Consider the following 27,265-nt stretch of genomic DNA (forward strand, 5'->3'; position numbering starts at 1 on the left):
TTAGTAGATGGTCACATTAAAGGTCACTTTTAATTTATTTGAGTAATCACCAATTATATTTTTTTCCCTTCCTATTTGAAAGTCTAAGGAGAAGAGAAGTCTCACACAATGCTTCACATGCCCACTCATGTTATGTTCTTTGTCCCATTATCTATCATATTCTTTTATTTACCCCTCATTGATTTGAAAGAGCTCTTTATATATTATGATAGTGAACCCCTATCTTTTTCATTTGTGGGGAATAATTTTTTCTCAGTTTGTCTTCACTACTGCTCTTCTGGTTTTAATCTTCTAGAGAATAAATACAATTAATTAGTATAATAAAAAGGCATATTAATCAAGGGATTCTTAAAAGGATCATACGCTTTTTGCCACTGCATTACATGAAATCCTTTCTTTGTCACTCCTTCATCTCTGTCTGTCCACTCTATTAGATTAGGACAAGGATATGGAAAGCTAAGAAAAGATTACCTAGGAAAGCATAGGAAGCAGAAACTAGGATGTGGACACAGAATTAATTGCACAATATAAAGAAAATCATTTATATAGAGGTAACTGCAAGAACTGGGAAGGATGGAATCATAGTTTCAAGTTATAGGATAGCTGATTTGAATAATTCCTTTATCTTGATTTTAGGTAATTCTCACTTTTTTCTAGTATTACACTTGCTCTCAGAACTTCAGAATATATGATCTTTTTTCGTTTCCGCACCTTTCAAAATACAAAAGCTGGGCGCCTTGATTCCTGCCTGTATTATCATCACACCAGCTTATCTGTCTAACTAACAATTTCTCTTAACTTCTTTAATGCTGGTTGTTGATAAGTAAGTTCAACAGGCTGAAATCCTGGTGCTCTAGAAATTTAAAGACCACATTTGATTCTTTTATGTCTACATATTCACCAATTTTTCCAAACCCTTTGCTTCATGAAATGAATAAATGCTATTCTTTATTTTTTCTGACAAAATTTACAGAATTCTTTAGCACTTAGAATAGGAGGCGAATGACTACCATAAGGAATAGAGAAATCTGAATTTGCAATTTTAACAGAAAATCCTGAGAGAAAAGGCCCAAGAAGTAAGTAGTCAAAAGCTCATCTCAGCATGCTCCGCAATTACCAATAATAATCAGGGACTCATTCTATTTTAGTCACTCTTCATTTTATCCATACCTTTTAAATAGCGATTTTATAACAGCCTTAATAGGATCCATTATTATGGAAATGGAAAAACATTTGGTAAGAAACTTCAAACCCTGCCAGGCTATTATTAAAAACAGGACAAGAGAAAACCTCTCCAATTACTAATAAGATGAGAGTTCTGACAATCCCAGAGATAATCAAAGTCAATTTTATAATATTTCTAAGAAGATTTTTACTTAATGAATTTTCATATCTGAACAAGGTAGATACATGTATTATAAGGATGATGAAAAGGACGACATTTCTCTAAATGCGTGAAAATTAATGAAGGACATTGATAAAACTTTTATCACATAAAATATATTCTAAGTAAAACATTCTAATAAAATAGAATTAAAATAAAATATTCTAATATTTTCCTGCTACTAACTATCCTCTTGGTTCTTCTTCTGCTCATATCCATTTGTGAACATAATAAAATCAAAAGACTTTAAAATAATAGCCTATGCAGAATATTATTCAGAAGGTATCCGTTACAGAGCCATTTACATGTACACATATTCATGTGTAATTTGTAATATAAGTATAAATGATTTATGTTGTCTATTTTGGAGTACTGTACCATTGTTCCCTTTTAGATAACAAATGCTTATATGAGGAACATGGTGTAAGAGTAGTACAATCATTTCATACTTATCCACAGTCACACTTCAAGAAGTCTCAATATGCAGGAATTTAGGGAGAAACTTGGAGTGAAAAAGAAAAGTTCTCCCAACTTAATCTACAGATTGAATGCAATCCCAATTAAAATCCCAGCAAGTTATTTTTTAGATATGGTCAAACTGATTCTAAAGTTTAGATGCAGACAAAAGACCCAGAATAGCCAAAAGGATAGTTAAGGAGAAGAACAAAGTTGGAAGACGGACACTACTTGACTTCAAGACCTACTATAAAGCTACACTAATCAAGATTCTGTGGTTTTGGCAGAAGAATAGACATATAATACATCAATGGAACAGAAATAGATCCCCCAAAATATAGTCAACTGATCTTTTGACAAAGGAGCAAAGGTACACAATGTAGTAAAGACAGTCTTCTCAACAAATGGTGCTGAAGAACTGGACATCCACATGCAAAAAAAAAAAAAAAAAAATCTAGACACAGACGTTATACCCTTCACAAAATTAACTCAAAATGGACCACAAACCTAAATGTAAAATGCAAAATTATAAAACGCCTAGAAGATAATATAGGAGAAATCTAAAAAGTGACCACCAAACACAAGGTCTTCTAGATACAACACCAAAGGTGCCATCCATGAAAGAAATACTGGGCAAGCTGGACATCATTAAAATGAGAAATTTCTGTTCTGTGAAAGAAACTATCAAGAGAATAACAAAAATACAAGCCACAGACTAGAAGAAAATCTTTGGAAAATACACATATGAGAAAGAACTGTTCTCTAAAATATAAAATTAAAATTCAACAATAAGAAAACTAACAATCAGATTTTAAAATGAGCCGAAGACCTTATCAGATACCTCACTAAAGATATACAGATGGAAAATCAATATATGAAAAGATGCTGCATATCATATGTCATCAAGAAAATGTAAATTAAAATGAGATACCATTATACACCTTTTTGAATGGCCAAAATCCAGATCACTGACAACATCAAATGCTAATGAGGATGTGGAACAACAGAAACTCTTATTCATTGCTGGTGGGAATGCAAAATGCTACTGCCACTCTGGAAGAGTTTGGTGGTTTCTTACAAAACCAAACATACTCTTAATATACAATACAGCAATCATGCTCTTTGGTGTTTACCTAAAGGAGCTGAAAACTTATGTTCACACAAAAAACTGCATACAGATGTTTATAACTGTTTTATTCACAACTGCCAAAACTCGTAAGCAACCAAGATGTCCTTCAGTAGGTGAATGGATAATAAATAAACTGTGGCACATCCAGACAATGGAATATTATTAGTGCTAAAAAGAAATGAGCTATCAAGTCAAGAAAAGACATGGAGGAACCTGAATGCATATTCCTAAGTGAAAGAAGCCAATCTTAGAAGGCTGCATACTGTATGATTCCAACTATAGGACATTCTGGAAAAGGCAAAACTATGGAGAGAGTAAAAAGATCAATGGCTGCTGGGGGTTTTGGTGGGGGAGATAAGCAGAACACAGAGGATGTTTAGGGCGGTGAAAATACTCTGCATGATACTATATATGTCACTATACATTTGTGCAAACCCACGAATGTACCACACCAAAAGTGAACCCTACTGTAAACTATGGACTTTAGACAATAATGATGTGTCAATGTAGGTTCATCAATTACGACAAATTTATCAGTCTGGTGGGGGAATGTTGATGATGGGGAGGCTACACGAGTGTGGAGGCAGGGGGTGCATGAGAGATCTCTGTACATTCCCCTCAGTTTTTTCTGTGAACCTAAAACTGCTCTAACAGTCCTAGAAAACAAAACCAAAAAACCAACCAACCAAAAATAAAAAAAAGAGAAGTCATCTCAATGGAAAAATTCTGCTGTATTTCTCCCCCTAGGAACAGTAACAAGGAATAAGCACCTTGCTAGCTTACTAAGAATATGGATATTAACTTTGTGTGTAAACTGAGGTTCATTATTTTAAATTATTATTATTGCTGACATTCCACTAGTAACTTTGGTAAAATTTTTAGATACTACAAATTCGAAGCAATGAAGAGAAGGAAAATGGTTAGAAACTTACATACGGAGTAAGAGCTGACTGGAGTAAGAGCTCTCTTTGAGGTTTGACAGGGAGGTGGTCAATAAAACTGCAATAGGGTCTACTTTAAAGAACTGCAAACAGCCTCGCAAGGGGAATAACCCCAAGGGCCCTCTCCATTAAAATGTTAAACATTATTAGCTACATAGAGCTATACTGATTTTCCCTGAAGTACCTTTTATAAGAGGGACATAATCTCCTAGCCTGTGACGAGCCTCTATAACCCTGAAATTTCTTTTGAAGTTTCATATTTTACTTTAAACACTTATATGGGTTTTGCATTCTAATCCAAATATATATGTGATTTTAATTCAAAGTTATGTTTCCCCTGTCTGCATGCAACCTCCCCTTAAATCTTTTTTTTTTTTTTTTTTTTTTGCTGTACACAGGGCTCTCACTGTTGTGGCCTCTCCCGTTGCAGAGCACAGGCTCCGGACGCGCAGGCTCAGCGGCCATGGCTCAAGGGCCCAGCTGCTCCGCGGCATGTGGGATCTTCCCGGACCGGGGCACGAACCCGTGTCCCCTGCATCGGCAGGCGGACTCTCAACCACTGAGCCACCAGGGAAGCCCTGCCCTTAAATCTTGTAGCAAAACGTAAACCTGAAGAAGTATGTCACATTGATTATAGTGGCTTCTGATGCCCTTTGGTTCATTCAGCCGCATAACCAATTTTGAGAAGTCAGGGAAGAGTGACATATAATTTAGAAATATTTTATAAAAATGGCTGAGAAACAAGAACATCCTGGGAATTAAGGGAATTATCTTTAGCCACTGAAAAATGCCCTCATGTGAAAGCCCTGTTGCTGGCAAAATACCAGTTACAGTTGCTTTGAACAATAAGCAATTGCTATTTAGTTACTTAAGTTCTTCACCCTACTTTAGAGAATATATACTTAATCATTTTTTAAATTAATTTTTATTGGAGTATGGTTGATGTACATATATCCACTCTGTTTTAGATTCTTCTCCCATATAGGTCATTTACAGAGTATTGATTAGAGTTCCCTGTACTTAATCATTTTAATTTACTTATGTAGAAAATAAGACTATTGTAAGCTTATCTAAATTACATAGTCCTTAAAATAATATGCCAGCAGACATGTTGGCAATGTTGCATTTTCTCTGCGTTTTAAATCTATAAGATAGTTGTACAGTAAATTTAATGTGGTCATGTAATGTAATCATAATTATGTATACATTAATACAGTAAAGAAATACAACCAATTCTTGCCAAACCAATCCAGTTGTGGTGTCTATTTCTTCCTAAACAATGACAGGTAATAGTATCTAAAAGAAAAAATACTTCCATAGACATCTCAAAAATACTGATATTTAATTCTCAGAAGCACAGCAATATTGTAGGAGTCTTAAATAACACTATATAAAAAATAATGCTAATAACAACTGATACTTAACATTTACTATGTACCAGCACTGTTCCAATGGCTTTACATTCATTAACTCATTTAACCTCAACCCTCAGAGGTAGGGTTTCACAGACAAGGTCACTGAGGCACAGGGAGTTAAATAACCAATGCAGGCACCTAGATACTAAGTAGCAAAACTAGAACATGAACTCAGGCTGCTGGACTCCGGGGACCATAGCTCTCTGAAGAATAGTACAGTTAAGAACAGTGTCACCACTGATCATTCAATGAAAAAAAAGAAAAACAAAACTTTCTCAATGGCATATAACATAGGTCAGGCACTATGCAAGTCTCTGAGGAAGAGCAAGGCCCACCATGAGCTCACAGTCTACACCACAGGAGGCCAACCCAAAACTAAGTACAAGAGTTCAAGTGCTAGCTTCTCCTAAACTACTACATATTCAAACTATTTTTGAGGAATATGTGACAGTGTCTTCAAGGTCCCCAACCCCTGGGCCGCGGACTAGTACCAGTCCGTGGCCTGTTAGGAACCGGACCCCACAGCAGGACGTGAGCAGTGGGCGAGCGAGTGAAGCTTCATCTGTCGCTCCCCATCGCTCGCATTACCACCTGAACCATGACCGTCCCTGGCCCCGGTCCATGGAAAAACTGTCTTCCACGAAACCGGTCCCTGGTGCCAAAAAGGTTACGGACCGGTGCCCTATATCATCACATTGCACTTGGACACGGTAGTTTTTTTCTTTGATAGTCACATACTAATATAGAAAATGCTACTATTCTGCGTGGAGAACTTTAAGAAAATCAGTAAACAAAATGCAATTAAATGGCAAACAATGAACCTGTGACTTTGGATTGCTCACTGTCATCCACGACTCTGCCCGTGTTGCACAGCGGGAGAGGTGAGGACCGTTGGTATGTGGTCCGAATAATTCTTCTTAGGTGGAACTGTCCCACGGTTGCAGGGTGTTTTGCATCTCTGACCCCATCCACTAAATATCAGTGGTTCCCTAGACCTTTCAGTCATTGTGACAACAAAATATATCCCCACATATTTCTGAATACCCTCAGGAGGTAGAACTGCCCATACTTGAGAACCATGTTCTACATTTCAAATGCCTTGTTATTTTTGAACTTCACTTTTGTTGTAGATTTTGTCCTTACTGCTCCAGCATGTACTTGAGCCCTGTGGTTGGCATCTAAGTCACATTAAAAAGTAATAGTCGCCTAAGAACACTGCAAAAACACTGTGATCTATACACATGAATTCTTTCCTCAGGATCAGGAGTACTATGGATCCTTTCTTCACACATTACTAGGAAAAGCAAGAATTAGATGATATATTGTTTTCAATCAGCAATATGTATTTTAATTGGTGATGGCAGCATTAGGAGAATGTATAAAAAAAGATAAAGGAAGGGGCTTCCCTGGTGGTGCAGTGGTTGAGAGTCCGCCTGCCGATGCACGATGCAGGGGATGCGGGTTCGTGCCCCGGTCCCGGAAGATCCCACATGCCGCGGAGCGGCTGGGCCCGTGAGCCATGGCCGCTGAGCCTGTGTGTCCGGAGCCTGTGCTCCGCAATGGGAGAGGCCACAACAGTGAGAGGCCCGCGTACCGAAAAAAAAAAAAAAAAGATAAAGGAAGAATAATTCCTTTGACCTCTGGTCACACCTGTTTTTCCTCTTATATGGTCATTCATTAAAATTTTAAATATTGTTTTAAGAAAATATAATGTTTAAGAGCAAAGGAATTAATCTCAGTTCATACACTAGGTCAGCCTGTCAACATAACTTGTATCAAATCTTCATTTGTTTGTAATTTATGTGTTTCATGAATAACATTTTCTATCAAAGTAATTGCTAAGGAACTGCTGAGATTCTGTACACCTCTGGCAAAATGGAACAAAATTCTGAATAGCAATAGACATGTTTTCTTAGCTTTGATCTGACTGAAGTCAAAGAGAAGGATGTGATCTTATTGATCACACCCTGGACTTCCTCTAAGGGCTCACTCAGATCCAATTATCCTAGAAATTCTGACAGCTTGAGAACTCCGGCAATGGTACAATTTCAAGCAAAACCTGCAACATCTTCTAGTGAAACTCATAAAATAGCCTGTATCTAGAAAGGCAACCAATACACTGTATTATAGATGTATAGGTTCTATTTGCTTCTGTACGATTAGCATTACTAAATAAACTTATAAAACAAACAATAAAACTACATTCTATATGCTCAGTATGCTACTATTTATAAACTCCAGCTGCAGGACATCACCATGGCAACAGGAATATACAAACAGCTCAGTTCTCTATGCTATGATGGAAGCATTACTAATTTAAAGAATGCAATATGCTTAAGACAGACAGAAACAATTTCACAATATAGTCATCAACCTGCTCATAAAAGAGGAGAAAGACAGAGATGAGTATTTGAAATGGCAGATAAAAGAAAACTGATTCCTTTTGCTGGACCATGACTGACAGTCACTCGTGGAGTTGGGAGAATGAAATGTTTTTAAAATGAATGAATGAATGAGGCAACAGAATGACTGAAAAAAACAGAATGGAAGAAAATCAGGTAGAAGAGCTATTGTGTCAAAGTGATCTGTGATATTTGTTCATAGCCTCATCTATAAGACAGAACTGAATAGAATCTATAATTTGGTATTTTGTAACAGATACACTCAGTCTTCAGATTGGAATGAAAAACATGCACAAAATCAGGCCACTGCCCTCACAGACCATGTGAACATGCATGTGCATTTGTTATTTCACTTAATAAATGCTAGGTACCAAGAAACACAAAGATAAATAAGATATTGGCACTGGCCTTAAGAATTAATAATCTACGCAAGAGGGAAGACATATGGGAACATATGTATATGTATAACTGATTCACTCTGTTATAAAGCAGAAACTAACACACCATTGTAAAGCAATTATACCCCAATAAAGATGTTAAAAAAAAAAAAGAATTAATAATCTAATGGAGAAGACAGTCCTCTAAATAAAACGTAACAATTTAGTGTAACTCCTGAGGTAGAAGTACTTATAAAGTATTATGGGAGCATAACACCATAGCAATGTTTTTCCCAATTATTCAGAAAGAATTGATGCTTGTATCTACAGTAAAATTTAGGTTTTATTGAAAGTTAAGTGGCAGTGATTTACAAAATATTATAAAATTCACAATCTGTTTAAAATTGACTAGAGGCAGATCAGTGCACATAAATACATTTAACTGAAATATGATTCCTCAACTTAAATGATTACAGGTTCTTTAAATTTCTCCAATCTCTAACTGTCATAAGAAAGTATGGAAATGACACTGACTCGAGTGAAAGCTTTGTTAAATGACACTGCTGACTGCTGGGACAATAATGTCTGTGAGCAGCACCAGCCTTCTCTTAAACTAAAGAGAAGGTCATCGTCAAAACCTCTCAGCTCCCTCAAAAAAAAAAGCTCACCAGTGTGCCAGAGGGAACACAACATGCATGGTTTGAGAGTGCGTGAAAGATCAGGGAAAACCACCAGTCACCTTTCAATGTCCTGTGTTCATTTTATGTTACCAGGGATTCCCTTCAATTGTCAGCGCTACTACTGAAGCAAAGCTCAAGCTTCAACTTAAGTCAGTGGAAATCAGGCTGAAACTGCAACCTTTCCCAAACTCATATAGAGTAAACTCCATTTTCCGCAAAGCAGTAAGGTGTACCAAGTTCTTGAAAGAATTACTCTTAAGGCCCGGCTCCCCGTCCCCTGACAGCAATCACTGAAGGAAGAAAGCCCATTTAGTAAAGAAAATTGAAATGCCTTTTTCCTAGCTATAAAACATTACCACCTCGTTCACTGGAACTACCTGAGCTGTTGTATGTTTCTCAAATACTTTTCTGCCATTCCCTATTATCCATGCATTCAATAAACATTCTTTAAATGCTTTAAGGTGCCCTAGACCTGAGGACTGAAATGTTTTTCTTCAAGGGCCAGACAGTAAATATTTAAGGCTTTGCAAGCCAAGATGCAAAATCAAGGAAATTATGTAGGTACTTAAAAAATCAGTTAAATATACAACCATTTAAAATGTAAAGTTATCATTAGCTCACAGAAAAACAAAAACAGGGCACAGATTGCTGATTTTAGTGCTAGATCACAGTCAAATATTCAGACCAAGCTAAGACCATTAGGTTACTAAATTAAAAGAAAAGGTCTTTTGCAACAAAACCTAGCTGCTTCTAGTAAGAACCTGCAGGAATGATCTAATAACGCTCTGTCCAATATAATTATCTACTGGATATTAGTTATTTCTATTATATCTATCTATACTAGATATTTCAATACCTACAGAAAATGTTCCACATCTGTACAGTTCAACAGGGTAGCCACTAGACACAAGGGGCTGTTGAGCATTTCAAATATGTTGAATGGACTAAAGAATAGAATTTTAAAATTTTATTAAATCTTAGTTATTTAAAATTTACATTTAAATAGCCACATACAGCTAGTATATGGAAAAACAGATGTAATAGTTTTTTTATATATCAATTAGCAGGGCCTAATTGAATTTGCTTGGGTTTTTGGTGACCAATTAGGGCATACATATCTTTACAGGTTAATACCAACAGATCACAGTTCAAATTGTTCTTAACTTCTGGTTAACATTTCATTGGGAGTTGGTAACTATTCGTGATGTACATTATATTATAGAACTGAAAAGACCTTCAGAGAACACAGACTTGTACTCTATGAAGTACAACGTGTGCAGCATGTTCCAAAGAGGGCAAAAGAGGTGTATTGCATGATGGCTCATAACTACAGTTTTGAAGTTAGGAAAAAAGCACCAGTTCTGCTTTAGAGTAGTACTGGGATCTTAGGCAAGTTATTTTACCTCTTTCTTCTTCAATTTCCTCCATTGTAAAACAGGACAGTAACAGGAGCTTCTCTACTGGATTGGTGGCATGATTAAATGAGATCAAGGACTTAAGAACACAGAACACTGCCAGCTCACTGAAATCATAAATGTTACTACTTTATTAAAATAATGTTATATGACAAGTATTTTGGGATACAGTCCACAATCTGACTTGGTAGAAACCATTTCATCACTCAGCATGTAAGGAAGCTACATATGGAGTGTTGGATATATATCACTGTTATTTTTATCCAGCAGACACAACTTTGAATTCTGGCTTTACAACCTCCTAATGTAGCCATGTCACATGACTAGTCTGAGCCTCATTTCCTTATCTGAAAATGAGAAGAATATTTACCTCTTCAAGTTGAGAGAATAAAATGTGAAAAAGTTTTGCTCATATACATATTAATGTTGGTTACTGATTGAGTTCATCTTAAAATCAAGTCTCAATTCCCTGTTTCAATTTGAGATTTTTTTTTCTTGTTCATCCTTTAGGGTTACTGAGGGATAACTACTTCCTTTCTTCCATCTCTTGGGCCAAAGGGATCACAAACTTCAAAAGTAAAAACTGAATGTAGCTGTCAGCATTAGAGGACAGAATCAAGAGTAGTTTCTCTTGAGAGAAACTATGACTATGAGAGTTAAATTATGACATTTATGAAAAACCAATGAGGTGAATAATAAAAATCACCCCAGATCAAAGTAGAATTTGAGAGTAGCCATGTTGGTGGTATTAATATATCTCCATATGTAGAAATTTGCCATTTAAAAATCCTAAGGATAAGTACCTGGTGAGCATGGAACACTGGAACACAGAAGATGCAGGAGGCCAAGAAGTAAATTTTGACACAGCCGTAAAGAATGGGTAACCCCCAAATCACCTCATCTGTTTCCTGCACCAAGTGTTTCCCTACCACAGAGATGGATGCATATGGCAAATACAATCTTCTGCCATTACACTTTATCATCGTTCCACCTAGATGGCAAATAGGCTGCATATTACCTGCCAAATCCTAATGAATTGCAGTGGAGGTTCTATAAGGCTGTGCAGGCCACGTCTGAACTCAGCAGGAATGAGAACCATGATTGATCAGCCATGCCTGCCATCAGAAGGAAGGGGGGGGCGCCTTCATACTGTGTGTGCAGATGCTTTCATAACACTCGCTGCCACTTCTCTGATTTTAGGAGCAAAAAACTTCTGAGTGTAATCTGAATTTCATGTATCTTTTTGTACAGAGAATAGCCTGATAGCTGAGAGTCCAGCTCTCTTGATCATTATGTTTCTGGTTTGTTAATTACTCAATTGGCATTCTGGTTCATTGACTAGTCTCTTGTGGGCTTGGTTGCATAAACTCCAACTGGGCAGCAGCATCCATTCCCACTGAACTGACAAAGTTAATTTTTTGAGTCTGCAATACTGATAAGCAAACCCCAGACTATGGTAAATTCATAAAGGTAAATCTTATGTGACCTCTTAATAGCCAAACAGAAGGCTGGCTTTCCTGATAAGAAGAATAACTATCAGAGACTTCTTTCAGACTTCAACAAAGACTATTTTTCATCAGTTTCATCACTTCTAATTTTAATAATTTTCTTTCTTAAATTTTTCTTTACAGATGTGCTATTGCCAGTCTCAGATGATGTTTTTCTCTATACGAAAGCTCTCGCCATCTCTCATTTTGGAGTTTAAAACCAGCGAAAGCACTCTGATTAGTCTAGTTCTTTCTCAGCCTATGATTCCATCAGCCTTTCAACATTACTTATATCTTCACCTTTCTTTTGATTCCAGAATCTTTCTTTCCCAAACCCACACTCCATCATACCCAACTTGCGACAGCATCACTTCTTTTTCATGTCCACACAACAACTGAAAAAATCCTATGTTTTCTAGTTTTACCTTTCGAACATTTGCCAACCGATTCATCATCAAGGACTCCTCTCGGTCATCATCGTCATCCAAGTCCAGCATCGGCATTCCGAAGGGGTCAATGATGCTACAGCACCTGGAACCTTCATCTCTTGGATCAAAGGGGTCCACGATTATGGGCTCCGTTCCTTTTATTTCGCAGCGACAGAAGGGGCAGCCCTGGCCATCTGACTCCTGAACAAACACAAAAATTGTGCTGATTGGTCTTTGTTCAAATAAAACACTACTGAGAGGGGCCAAAGTTCTATTATAAAAAGAAGTTGCAAAAAATAGGTTTTCAGGTAGGCAGTGGGGGTGGAGGAAGATCTGCCTTGAAGGTGGTAGAGTAGAACGGGGAACCAACAAAATATATGTTCAGTATTTAAAATTTCAAATTTTTTAAGAAAAATTTCTTTACAAAAACCTTTGATTTAGGATAAATCAAAAAGTTAGGAGCTTAACTTTATTTTACTGAATGTTCATTTACAATTTTAATGTATCAAAACTTTAAAGTCCTGCAGAAAACTGGAAATCAAATCATGTCCCTCTTTACCAAAAGGCACCAGTGCTAATTAAACATTCTATAAAAAGGACATTTTGATAAAAATTCATTATAAATAAAGTAATAGTATCAATTAGAACAATCCATTTCAAAATCAATTCTGGAAAAGTTCCTGTGCACATAACTATGGCTACATATTTCCATTTTAATTGCCGAGGTCTTTTAAAGCTTTGGCTTATAAGCAATCAGTGGGAAAAAATAAGTTTATTTTCAGAAACCATCATCTGTCCTGAGAGCCTGTCATCCTGACACAGCTCATATGGACTGTAATAATATGTGAGATATCAAGCTTTGCACCTCATCTTGTTTTCAAACTAGATACTGCAAAGGGATTTGTGCAAACACTTTTGGGCCAGAAATTCATTTACTGGTAATTACTGAAGTTTTCTGAAAATCTCCCAATTCTATTTCTCAAAAACTAACTACATTAAGAATTCACGGTTGGGAGGGAAACAGGACAAGACTGTTTTCTTGCCCTGCAGATAATGCTGACTTTTAGAGATAGATGGTATATGACATTCACCACCATATTTTTGTTTCTCCATTATACCCTGACTTTACTAGTATGTTATTTTTAAAAATTATAAAACTTATAAGATCATTTTAAGGCAGAAATCGCATGAGAGCATCATTTTTAGAGATGAGACTATGAATGAAAAGAGCTAACATCTTTAAAGAAACCATTCAGTACTTAAGATTGTCCCATGCACTTGGTACGACGGGAACGTGGTGATCTACCTGCCCTCCAGTGACACTCTGATCAGTGGTGGAGTAACACTCTCCTTTCACTGGACAATTACTTAGCATACACTCTGTGGCAGATTCTGTGGTACGTAGTTTATTCTTTCCCAAGCATCACTCTGATTAACAAACTGAACATCTCCTTTGCCAAACAAATTGTCAAAAAAAGAAAAACAAATGCTTTCTGGATTGGTTAATGAAAAGAAACTGCAACAATTCCTTATTCATCGACTGCTACATAATTTGGGAAAGAAACTTGGAATGGTAAAATAGTTGAACTAAGGTGGTATGAAGAGATACAGACAGGCTAGTACAAAATCCTTTGATGTTTACTGCCGCGTGTGCTCAAGTCTGGTGAGCTTCAAGGCAACTCAGGTATTTGTTCCATCATTTTACAGATGATAAAACTGATACTTAATTCTCCCATCTTACATTGATATTTTCTAACACAGTAGCAAATATTTAAGGAAAGCTAAACCTTTCTCCTATCTTTGATAACAAGAACATTAAATGTAAGTACATTTTCAATATAGGTTGTCATCCACGTAAAATCTCCTCATTATAAAAGTCAAAATGGACCCATACTGTGTGTCTGCAGTGAATTTTCCTACTGATCTACATAAGATAATTTCAAACAGATAGTTCTAATATATAAGACCAAGATGAGAAAGAACCAATGTACCCTGCATCTTTAATGCATGAAGAATGGAAAGTGGTATTTGTGGCCCTAAGCAGAGCAATACAAAGCTATAGTAATTAAAACAGTATGGAACTGGCACAAAAAGAGACACAGATTAATGGAACAGAATAGAGAGCCTAGAAATGAACCCAAGGATATATGGTCAATTAATTTACAACAAAGAAGCCAAGAATATACAATGGGGAAAGGACAGTCTCTTCAATAAATGGTGTTGGGAAAATTAGACAACCACATGGCAATAAATAAATAAATAAATAAACAAACTGGACCATTATCTTACACCATACACAAGCATTAGCTTAAAATGGATTAAAGATTTGAAAGCAAGAACTGAAACCATAAAACTTCTGGAAGAAAATATAGGCGGTAAGCTCCCTGACATAGGTCTTGGCAAGATTTTTTGAACCTGACACCAAAATCAAAAGCAACAAAAGCAAAAATAAACAAGTGGGATTATATCAAACTAAAAAGTTTCTGCATAGCAAAGGAAACCATCAACAAAATGAAAAGACAACCTGCTGAATGGGAGAAAATACTTCCAAATCATAGACCTGATAACAGGCCAATACCCAAAATACATAAAGAACTCAGACAACTCAACAACAAAAACAAAACCAAAATAACAATCTGATTAAAAAATGGACAGATCTAAATAGACATTTTTCCAAAGATATATATATGGCAAACAGTTACATAAAAAGATGTTCAACATCACTAATTATCAGGGAAATGCAAATCAAAACCAAAGTGAAATATCACCTCATACCTATTAGAATGCCTATTATCAAAAATACTAGAAATAACAAGTGTTGGTGAGGATGTGGACAAAGAAGACCCTTGTGTACTGTTGGTGGGTATGTAAATTGGTGCAGGCAGTATGGAAAACAGTATGGAGGTTCCTCAAAAAATTAAAAAGAACTACCATACAGTCCAGCAATTCCACTTCTGGATATTTACCTGAAGAAAATGAAAACACTAATTAGAAAAGATATATGCACACCCCATGTTCACTGCAGCATTATTTCCAGTAGCCAAGATATGGAAACAACCTAAGTGTCCATCAGTGGATAAATGGATAAAAAATTGTGGTACATATATACAATGGAATATTATTCAGCCATAAAAAAGAATGAAATCTTGCCATTTGCCACAACATGGATGGACCTCAAGGGCATTATGTAAGTGAAATAAGGCAGAGAAAGACAGATAGATACCATATGATCTCTCTTACATGTGCAATCTAAAAATTAATTAACTCAAAACAAAAATAAGTTCAGATACAGAGAACAGATTGGTGGTTGCCAGAGGTGGGGGAGTGGGTGGTGGGAGAAATGGGTGTACAGTTTTTTTCTTTAGTTTTAGTAAGTTGAATGCCACTAAGTAAAAAATTAAAATATAAAAGAGCTGATGTTCCCTGTGTCTTTAATGCATGAAGGATGGAAAGCTGTACTCTGGGCCCTAAGTAGACTCTTCATGCATTTATACATTTTTTAAAAATTATTACATAAATTTTCAAACATAAACAAAAGCAGAGAAAAAAGTGTAATGAATCTGCATGTACCTATCTCCCAACTTCAACAATTATCAATTCACACCCAATTTTTTTTGTAATTTTATTTATTTTTTTATACAGCAGGTTATTAGTTATCCATTTTATACATATTAGTGTATATACGTCAATCCCAATCTCCCAATTCATCACACTCCCCCCGCCAATTCACACCCAATCTTGTTTCAGCTATATGTTTACTTGTTCCCTCCGCCCCTGGATAATTTTGAAGTACATCCTACACATTACATAAATTCATCTGTAAACGTTTTAGTATGTGTACCTAAAAACCAGAAAATCTTTTAAGACCTAAGTATAATACAGTTATCATAACTACAATTAATCTATTCAATCTAAATAATTAAAGTCATATTATTTTTGAGTACAGTGGCTAGAATGCATAATCAACTGTATTCCCCTTCAAAGACTTCCTTAGAACCTCCAGGGTCAGTTTGCATGTTGTTTGGTTAAGGATGACTTCTGGTTTATGTGATCTATTTCCTGATAAAGGGTAACTGAAAAGATTGTGTTTGGAAAGGGAAGGAGGTGAAAGGCAATAATAGCATCTTGATGGTACAAGAAAAAGAATGGGAACAGTTCATCTAAAACTGAATTTAGGTTTTTCGCCATCTCTCCTACCTTAAAGTTTAATGCTATACAAATTACTGATGTGAGAGTAGCTGCTTTATGAGTATATGTCACAAAATATATTTTCTGTTAAGCTTTATCTTTGTTGAGCATTTACATTACTTACTAGGATCAAAATCCAGCTGCAATGTACTTCCATTTTGATTTGCAAACACAGATCACACAACATGCCTCCTCTAATATGACTTCACCCACCACTTTCTCTGTAAACTGACTATCGTCATATGCAAATTAAGTTTGACCATATTGTCAAATTTGGTACTCATAATCTCAAATTTTGGTGCTGTTTTGGTACTCCACCTCATTTCTGTCAGATGGTTGATTAAACACATATGAAGAATGTCTTCGATAGATACCTAACTCTTCAGGATTGTGCCTCAATAATTAAAATAATGTTTCTGTCAATATACACTTAACGCAAGATCACAGAACATATGTTAATGAAGAAGGACCAATACATAACTCCTTCTCTAGTCCCCAACATATTCACATTCTGAGAAAATTAAGAGGAAGTACTTGGACTCCATCTGTTCTAATTCACTCAGTAGACTTCACTTCCTCAAATAAATCCTCCCAAACCAAATGAGACAGAAGTTTTCAGTGCGTTCTACACCATCTGAAACTTAACTATGTAATATGCTCATGATAAAACTACTCAGACTCATTTGGCAACCATAAATACTGCAAGTTAATGATATTAAATATAACTTTAGGTAACCTGAGAACAAATTAACATTGACAGAGAAATAGAAAAAAAAAATTAAGTTCCCCCCAAAATTCCCATTCCCCAATTAACACCCTATGTAAAAATCCAAATAAATATTGTCACTATCATCTCATCATCATCATGTATCAGTCACCTTCCGTAGTATTTCTGTTTAAATGTTGTCCAGATCAATATTATCTCTTAAATACTTTCTTTTCATTTTTTAAAAGATAAACATCATATATAGTACAATTTCTTTTGCTCCCAAGATGATTATTTGAAGGCACACTTTAAGTTCAATCATTTCATGCCTTCCCACAAATACAATATAAATGGAGGGCCCTAGAGAATACATAAGACTTCATGAGTCTCATATACTCATTTCATGAGTATATTTTTACTATATGTGCGTTTCCCATCTCAGTAACTTCTAATGTACATTACCTTGCTATACTTCACACAGATTTGAAGTTACCATAAATCTCTTTTTCTAAACATGAAACAATTATAGATAAATAACTAGATAGATACATATACACATACATATACTGAGAGTAGCTTGGGTCCATACTAAGCATTTTCAGAGCACAATATATCCCACAAAAACTTAGTAACTTCTTGCTATAAAGAATGAATGATGATAGTTAATAGTGATCTTAGAATAAGTAACAGAGAGAGAGATCTTTGGTTTTGGTGTTCTTTTATGGTGGGCAAGGGAAGACGACATTGACAAATCTAGACTCTTCTAGTTTTAAGGACCATGAAAACAGTGAATCAGGAAAGAAGCACAAACATTCTGAATCGGGAAGCTTGGATTGGAATCCTATACCCACCAATTGCAGCTGTGTGACACTGAGTAAGCCATTTCATCTTCTTTGTAGGGTATAATGAGACAATGCACATTTTAAGGGATATCTTAAAGATAAAGTGAGATAAATTAATTCAAAGCCTTCCAAAGTGCTACTTAAATTCCAGTTGGTATAATTACTACAAAAATAGTCTCAAGAACAAAGAAAATAAGTAAAATAGCTGAGGAAACATACCATAGCCCTTACAGGACTCTCAAAGTGAAAGAGGAGCTCCAACACTTTATCACATTTATACAAAAAGACATAACATATAATCAAGGACAAATACTAATTTGTAACATTCTTAAAGGCAAATATTTTTTTATTTGTAGTACTAAGGTTATGAAGCTTCACTGAGGCTAGAAATTTAAAGGCTGGTTGCTTTTGAAAACAGATATATTAAGATTACTTCTTAGTGCCTTGAATGCGATTCTTTGAGCTGGCTTCTCACCTCTCTTAGACAGTTACACATTTCTTCCCCAGTCATGCTCTCTAAATATGGTACACCTATAAATCTCTTTAATCACATGTCATATTAAAATCAGAGCTTATTAATTTTCATCTGCTGACTTTTTGCTAAGTATTTTGAATACTCCAATATCTTTCCTTTAAATTATTTTGAAAAAATATGCAGGAGGAATAATCAGAGGAAAATTAACTTTGCTTTTAATTGAATTTGAAAGTCCTTGGCAATAATTCAAACAAAGGCTGCATATCCAATTGGCATATGTGTATCCATTTTTATTTTGGAAGGAAGATTTGAAGAACACAGTTTAGAGTCTGTATTCAGCAGATATTTTCTAGATTCCTGGAAAGAAAGATAGAACAAAAACAGTTCCTTGCTTTACACCTTATGTGATCACCCTGCAATATCACTGATGCATAATATGTTATTACAGAAAAGAAGACATGGAGGAAGTAAAGAAGAACATGTTTTGTTAATATTCATGGAATAGTGTGGAAGTGAAAGAAAACTCTCCAAGGATTGCATTGCCAAGGATGGAACAGAAATGCCGAACCCAGACTTCCCTGGTGGCGCACTGGTTAAGAATCCGCCTGCCAATGCAGGGGACATGGGTTCTAGCCCTGCTCCGGTAAGATCCCACATGCCATGGAGGAACTAAGCCCGTGCGCCACAACTACTGAGCCCGCGTGCCACAACCACTGAAGCCCGTGCACCTAGAGCACGTGCTCCACAACAAGAGAAGCTACCACAATGAGAAGCCACCACAATGAGAAGCCCGTGCACCGCAACAAAGAGTAGCGCCCGCTTGCCGCAACTAAAGAAAGCCCACGCGCAGCAACGAAGACCCAATGCAGCCAAAACTAAATAAATTTATTTTTTTAAAAAAAGAAAGAAATGCCGAACCCAGAGTGATACTACTTCAAAGAATGCCTCTAGAGAGGTGATTACTCATTTTACTTAGTATTCTGTGCAAACTCAGACTTGCCAGTTCAATTTATTAAATAACAGTTTCAGAAGGAGAAAAAAGTATCTGACACCTCTTCAGAGGCATGACTAAATGGGCCATTATGACAGCAATTAAAGAGTTACCACTTGCAGCCCATAACAACTAACTGACACCTCTACTGTGCATTTCTTAGGGTTTCTGTTAATTACAAAGTTTAAGTCTCCAATGAATTTCAATTAAACCAAAGTAGGGCATCAAATGGAAGGAAAAGTTGATGAAGAACTACTCGCTAAAAATGCACAATGGCTGAACATATAATATTTTATGGTCAGGGTTTAATATTTCCTATTGGACCTGATTTATCAGAGCTTCTTGGCAGACATGCAGCTTTTAAAATCCTTTTCATATCAGCATGCCCAACCAAAGTAGTCGAAAGTAACAAAAATGTCTCACATCCATAATTAAATTTGAAAGATAACAGGATATTCATTTCAGGTGATTATTAGTACCACGCCCCTCGATAAAACTTTTAGATTTAATTTTAACTTCTTGAGGGTAGGGACTGTGTCTTTAGTACAGAACCTGGGAAACAGAAGCTGCTTAAAGAATGTTTGCTAAATAAATGAAAACGAATGGATTTGAGATCTTGGAGCCTGACGGATGAAATATTCTATGTCAGCTTCTACCAAGTCAGTTAAGGGAAACCAAATTATCCTGCGCACAATTACGTTTGAAAACTCAATTTTTTCTATGATAGAAAAAACAAGCAAGCATATAAAAACAATCACTGGCTTTAAAGTTAGAAAACAGAATCTAGCCTTTTACCATTTTGAATAAGGAAAAAGTTGTAAAAAAAAAAAAAAAAAGACACATATCACTACATGTACTCATATCCAGAGACTTACTACTCACATAACATTTCCAATTACATCTACAAGCTTAGATACAATGTTTGACAATACAGTGCAGAACTAGGGAAATGTTCCATAATTTTGTTTCTTTTTGTCCTCATATTGACCATCAATTAGGTTAAGTCCAGTGAGCAGCTCATTGGGGCTACGATGTGAGGTTTTTAGTATAGCTAATGTTTGTTAACTGTATTTTAAATGGATTAATAACTTCATAAGAAAAAAAAATAACTTCATAAGACTTATTTTTATTAAATAACAGGAGCATTTTGCAATGACGTATTTAAATGACTGTCAAATACTGCTGTTCATACAAAGATATGAAAACTGCCAAAACAGATCTGTTGGTTGGCAGGAGGCAGCACAGTGTGAAATCTATATGAAAATGTAGAAATATTCAGTTTATCCAAAAGCAGAAATGTTCAAAAGTTGAAGCTTCTCTAACCACTAAAATCCCATTGAGATGTAGAGACTATGGAACATCACTTAGAAATTCTCAAACACTGACCTAACAATTTTTTTCAGGGTAGAGAAAACTTGAATCAGGGATCACTGTGCATGTTTCTCGGTGTAAAAAAGCAATAAATAGAAACTTGGTCTTCCTGCCTGTAGGTTAGTGCCAGTAATATTGCAAGGAATTTAAAAAAAAGGCAAAAAAGAAAAACAAAATGTGAAAAGTTGAAGGGAATCACCCAGCAGCTACTAAATGGAACAAATGAGGTTTAAAATTCTTAGGAATCATTCTCGGATCTTAAACATGATAAAAGGTCTTTGAAAAGTCCACTGATACTTTGCAGAGGAGAAATGGACAGAACTGAGACATTACAAGGGCTTTTCACAATTGATCCATAATATCAGTGTCTTTTTGTCATACTCTTAGCCCTATTCTTCTCTTTCCTTTACATTATCTAGCACACAGTCTATAGATATTTACCGAATAACTACCAACGTGGAGGTAGCATGCTAGGGAAGAGGAATTCTAAAACAGGTAAAGCAATACACATCTTAGAGGCAAAAGAGGTAAATATGTATTGTAAATGCTTATAATACAAATACAAGGAGGTAAGAGCTTACAGGGACATGTACAAGATGTATCAGAAAAATATTTACTGATCATGAACTGTCTTGTGTGAGAAGAATTTTAAAGATGCTGAAATAATGCCTTTGCATATTTTTCATTAACTTATATGCCAGATTCTATGATTACATTAGGATAATAACATTATTCACTAGTGACATGAGTGTGATTTATTTTGATTATTTCAACCTTCTAAGCACTTTTGAATTTGTCAGTTTACTACTTAACTTGGTCAGCTACTACTTTAGTACTACTTTCTCAGACAGCTTCTCCTAAAATTTTACTCACAGACAGTTCTTAGCAGTTGGCAATTTATGCACTTCCTCAATCTCTAAAAGTAAAACTAAGAAGTACTGTACTTCAGACTAAAAAAGAGAAAGAAAGAAATCGCAAATGTTAATTTACAAATATGACTGGACATATCTTAATATAAGGCCATTAGATCAACATGAAAAGTCATGAAAAGAATCAAGGAATTGTTTAGCTACAGGCAAGAGAAACTGCACCATTTGGAGACTACAGAGTAATATATAGAAAACCTGTGGTGATGTAAAGGGCAAAGGGTTAATAACATAGCCACGACAACTGGGAAATACTCCTGTGTGTTTTGCACATAACATACCTGTTGCTAATAGTTCACAGACTTACTACTAAATTAAATATATAGCACTGGCCCTAAAGTTTTAAAAGATAAATTTCATTTAAGAAGTATACAGAAAGTAAAATAAGTAAAACCTCCTTGCTTTACATTCAGCCTTACTCTTTTACTCACCCTGAGCCACAAGGTAAACAACTACTTTGTATGACACTATAAACAATAATCTTTACTAATCAAAGGTTCTGCCAACCAAATGGGAGCTTCCGACTTTTAACCCTCTTAACTTCCAAATGCTAGGTAAGTTTCAAGTTGAAGATGCTAAGTCCTGCAATATGTATGTATTTGTATGCTCCAAGCCGGGGGCCCCCAGAGAAGGGGCTGAAATACACAGGCCATGTATGGAGGTAGAGTACTGGGAGTTTGTACCAGCCTAAAATTCTGGTTTTCTTTAGGGAGAAAAGCAAACTTTTAGTTTCTTCCTATCTGCGAGAACCATACTACCACACTGAGGACATAAGTCAATCTAAATGGGTGACATACACATTTGGCCCCTATCAGTTTAATACTTACCCTGAAATAGTTAATGGGTTTCAGGTACAACAAATCATCCTAAAGTAGTCCCCTCCCAGTCAGCCAGGCACTGAGTCAATAACATCTCTAAAATACTTTCTACTGATACATTTGAAACCCACTTGCAAACCGACAGTTTTGTCTTCTATCAGCGTAACTAAATTTATTGAAACTCATTTATAAAAAGACATATGCTACATATGCGGTACTATTATTGCTAAGGTAACTTAAATAGCAATCACGTGATTATGCTGAGAGTTTGCTAATGCCATACTTAGCATCCTTTTTCCTCCAACTTGTGTAGTACAACTCCCTGTACTACACAAAATTCACAAGCATCATGAAGGGATAAAGGGAAATTAGGGCAAGGATAACAAGGAAAACCTCAGGTAAAATATAAACCAAATGCTTATTGAAAGAGAGAAGTGTAGGGATGTTGAGCAATTTTTACCGAGGTAGCAGAGATGTCTGGGAGTACAGAAATGACTTTGAAAATGTAAATCAATTGTAATTCATTTCCTAGTTCTTCCCCTTTTTTTTCATCCATTTTTAAAATGTCCCCAAAGGAAAAAAGAGGCCCTCTTTATAAAACTGTAAAAATGTGAAAATCATTAACATTTTATTATCAAGTAATGAGCTCAACAAACATCAATGCTCCTATGAGTCTGCATTGCCCCTTTGTGATCCTCTGAAGCCATCCTTCCTCAGGCAATGCACAGGTTCTGGGTTGGAGAGAAGGCTCAGGAATACGGTAGGGATGCCGATGATACACTCAACTGAAAATTTTTTAAAAGGCTTGAAATTTTAATTATTTGTTTTCTAAACCCAATCAGCAATACTGACTTCAATACTGACTGTGTTAAACAGAGCAATTTTAAAATGACTTGAGCAAAATATTCTGTGAATCCTCTAAATATTCAAAACTAGAAATCTGTCCAAAGATCTATTTTTAAATCTCCAAACTTTATTACAGATAAAGAAATATTTTTTAAAAAATAAGCCCTTGGGGAAACCAATTATTCCCTAGGTCTTAATTTAAAACCTCAAATCAATTTATATTTATTGAATGCCTACAGAGTGGAAGGCAGCTCACCTTAAATTCTGCTTCTGTAAACTGGAAAATTTAGTGCCTGTTTCTGTGGGAACTAAAGGTATTTGGGAAACTTTTTCTGTCTGATTCTATTTTAGCCTTACAGAGCAACTGTAGACATATGTGAGACAGGAGGCACACCTTCTCAGAAGAGAGGTGTTGAAACATCAACGTAAGATTTATCTACTAGGGTTTATTGCTTGAAAATCTGACCTACTATAAATAGAATCTGACCTACGATAAATAATATAAATACGGTTAGTTGGTAACACTGATAAGTTACATTCTGAAATCAACAGTGTTACAGAAGTAGAACTACTTACGATTAATATCATAAAATTAAGTTATTCATGCAAAGCAAACATAAAAACAAAAAGAAATCAAATCATATAAATGAAAGATTCAAACATGAGATTTTTTTCTAACAACCATTCAAACAAAGCACTTATCAGTATTACTTCCTGAATCATTAAGATGAAGAAAACTGAAAAGAGAAATATTCACAGGGAATATAAACAGGAAGACATCAACGTTGCTAATTAAATCTTGATTATACCTGCCAGGCTGTAAGGCAAGAGGTACACATCAAATGCCCACAAGGCTCAATCTTGACATCTTTGTCGTTCTCAGCACAAATTTTACAGAGCTGAAAAGTGGAACCCATTTCACAATATAATTCATATTGTTCCTGGAATTTGGGGGAGAGAAAAGGCAATGTTAATGTATTTTTAGTATGAAGTGATAATACTGAATTTTCTTAAATACAATGACTTACAGTAAATTCCTCACACTTGATCCTGTCAGATCATGTTGCCATTTAAGACATGTTTTAAATTGGTCATCACAATTTGGTCTACAAAATTAAACAGATTTTATCAGCAATTGCATAAGCTTTTTGAATACTCTGGATTATTTAACACTTTGTACTGTTCCTTTAGGAAGGTACCTGCATCAAGAGTGATTTAAGAGACACAACTTATGGTTTTAAAAGGCAATAATAAATAACTTTACTTTCTTTGTAAATGCCACATACTCATCTAATTTTAATGTCAAATTGCAATATGGCTGATCATTGATTTTATTTCTTAGATAGCTATCTGTAGAAATTCCAGAACGGAAGTGCATTTGCCAAGGCCTTTCTGCATGCTAGGTACTGTCGTCCACATTTATTATGTCATATAATCTCCAAAGTATAATAAGATACACTGAATTTTAAAAAAAACAAGTAAAAATGAGGGTCAGTAAGTTTAAATTATTTCCTTCAAATTCTATAAAAAATCTCTAATTCGCATACTCTTTTCCCAGTCTAACACCATCAAGAAATCTCATCATTTTGGCAACCAAAAATTGTTTTATTCAACATCTATTCTCTTGATTTACTAGTTTAGAAGCTTTTGGCACAGTAAAACTTTCAGTGGTCAAATAATGAAAAGATCTACGTCACAAAGAAGATACAAACATATTGGTAAGAATTTAAAAAGTATGAAAAAATAGTGTTATTTAATAGGGATACAAAGAAAAGGAAATATAGAAATAAAAATTTGTTTAAATAAGGCAATGTTTTAGTCTAGTAAGTACCTACTACATACACGGCCCTGGATAGGATGAATAAATGACAATATTTAATCCTTAACCTAATGAAAGATCTTACAATCTCGAGAAAAAAATATATATATAAACACATACACAGATACACATACACACATATACCCACACATTCACATATAAATTGTGTCTACCATGATATATGTATATGTGACTATATAAATAATCTTAAAATAAATTAAGGAAAAAGACAAGAAAATGGATCAAGATGGAAAAGAAGTCTAAAGTAATCCAAAATAAATTATATATCACTGAAATCCCTAAAATAATAGACAAGTATCTATATTGGTTATGAAATCCAAAGTGCCAATTTATAATTATAAAAAAATTAAAATAGGCTAAAATCACAGCTGCAGAATTCAATACAACCTAAGATGTAAGCTGATCAAATATTTATGAGTAATTTAAGAGAACGATACTACTCCTGAATATGAATTTTTAAACAATTTAAAAAAAACAATGGATTTATAATGAGGAATTATCTCGTGTCTTTTTACATATATTAGAAAATAGAGAATCACTAAATAATTTTTTAAATGGCTTTCATATATTAAATTTTAAAAACTGCCCACACACAGTACCCATGTCAGGAAGTGTGTTTCACATAATAATATCAAGACCACTGAGACTGAAATCTGGAGAACCAGAAATAAAATTAAAAATTATCTGTTGTCTTCCCCAAAACGTATAATTTCTTTTTATTACAGTCTTATTATTATACAAAGCACAAAATATCTAAATTATAAAAATTTTTAAACTTAACTACATGTAAAATAAAATATTCAAGTTCTCTCTCAGTTAAAGACTGTTGCCAGATTGGTGTTTTTCTATTTTTATTCTTTAAAAGCACATTCATATGTTCATATATGGTAATTTTTTATTTATTTACAAAATTGAACTTAAGTAATATAATTTTACAAAATAAAATGTTACATAATTAAGCTTTACATAACTTTTTCACATAAGATGCAGAAGTTCCCATGTGAATAAGTAGAGCTACCTTCCTCCTGTTAAGGACTTTATGGTATATGCAGTATGAGTATACAGTGGTATTTAACCTATGACTGAATATTTTGGTATATTGTAATATTTCATTTTTATGAAAAATGCTAAAGTAAACATCCTGGTGTATAGATCTTCTTGTGTATATGCAAGTGATATGCATATGAAATCTAGAGTCAAAGATCTTTAGATTTTGATAATTATTGAATATCACCCTCAAGAAAGGCTTTACCAAGTTATACTCCCACTCATAACCTATGAGGCTGCCAACAATGGATTTATAAGAATATAATTATTGTCTACAATAGGCTTCAATTACTCATTTGACTCTAAAAACTAATGCATATAATTAACCTAATCTTCTTTGGAGTTTTCTAAAACTATAGCTCTCCCCTCATATCCATCTACCTACCTGTGGATTTATTTATCTATCTCCCCACATTAATGCCAATATTATATTGGAAGCAAGAATATTAAAAGCAGAACCTTTTATCAAAAAAATGCAGAAAATAATGTAACTTCTTTTCAAACACTCTTAAAATTCCTTAAATATCTTTTGCATTAAATACCTGCACATGATTTTACCTATAGTATAAGAATCTTATTTATTTCAAAGTCATCATACTTATTTTTTTTTTTTGGAGATACTTATTAATTATAAATATGTCTCCAGAAATTGTCCTTACCTGTGTAACTTTTATATGATCATGGGGTGTAGGTTCACATAATCCAGTTAAATCAGGATTATAACTCCTCCCATCAGGATAAAGATAGCTAGGTTATAAACAGAAATTTCATTAACATAAATATACAAGTCTTAATTGCATTTAAAGTTATTTAATTAGATTCTTCTATATTCAAACAGACCTTTGGATGTTTCCTTTTTATGTAACTTACATCAAGAACTTATTCTATCACTGTTTCCATAATACTACAAGTTATTTTTAGGACATTTAAAATCTAGGAATCTTTTTCATAAAGGAAATATACAATGAATATGGACTCAGCCATTAAGCAATCATTTTCAACTAAATACCTTTACTATATGTATAGGTAAGTTAAAAATTTATTTTCCTGGTTACTCATATTCTATTCCAAAATACTTTGAATATACACCTATTTGCAATT

General features: G+C 34.8%; 1 protein-coding gene across 2 annotated transcripts in view; it reads right to left on the reverse strand.

Moving 5' to 3' along the window:
- Positions 1–27,265, reverse strand: part of CBLB (Cbl proto-oncogene B) — a 214,259-nt gene that overhangs the window by 64,279 nt on the left and 122,715 nt on the right. For both annotated transcript variants that reach the window (XM_022594278.2, XM_089910515.1), the window contains exons 8-10: positions 26,824–26,911; positions 24,087–24,218; positions 12,112–12,315 (exon numbers count right to left, since the gene is read on the reverse strand). In XM_022594278.2, coding sequence (XP_022449986.1) covers positions 12,112–12,315; positions 24,087–24,218; positions 26,824–26,911 — 424 coding nt within the window. The remainder of the gene's footprint in view (positions 1–12,111; positions 12,316–24,086; positions 24,219–26,823; positions 26,912–27,265) is intronic.

Source organism: Delphinapterus leucas, chromosome 4 (genome assembly GCF_059928025.1).
Source record: "Delphinapterus leucas isolate spDelLeu-1000000601 "Yukka" chromosome 4, BTC_Dleu_Yukka2, whole genome shotgun sequence".
Taxonomy (NCBI): domain Eukaryota; kingdom Metazoa; phylum Chordata; class Mammalia; order Artiodactyla; family Monodontidae; genus Delphinapterus; species Delphinapterus leucas.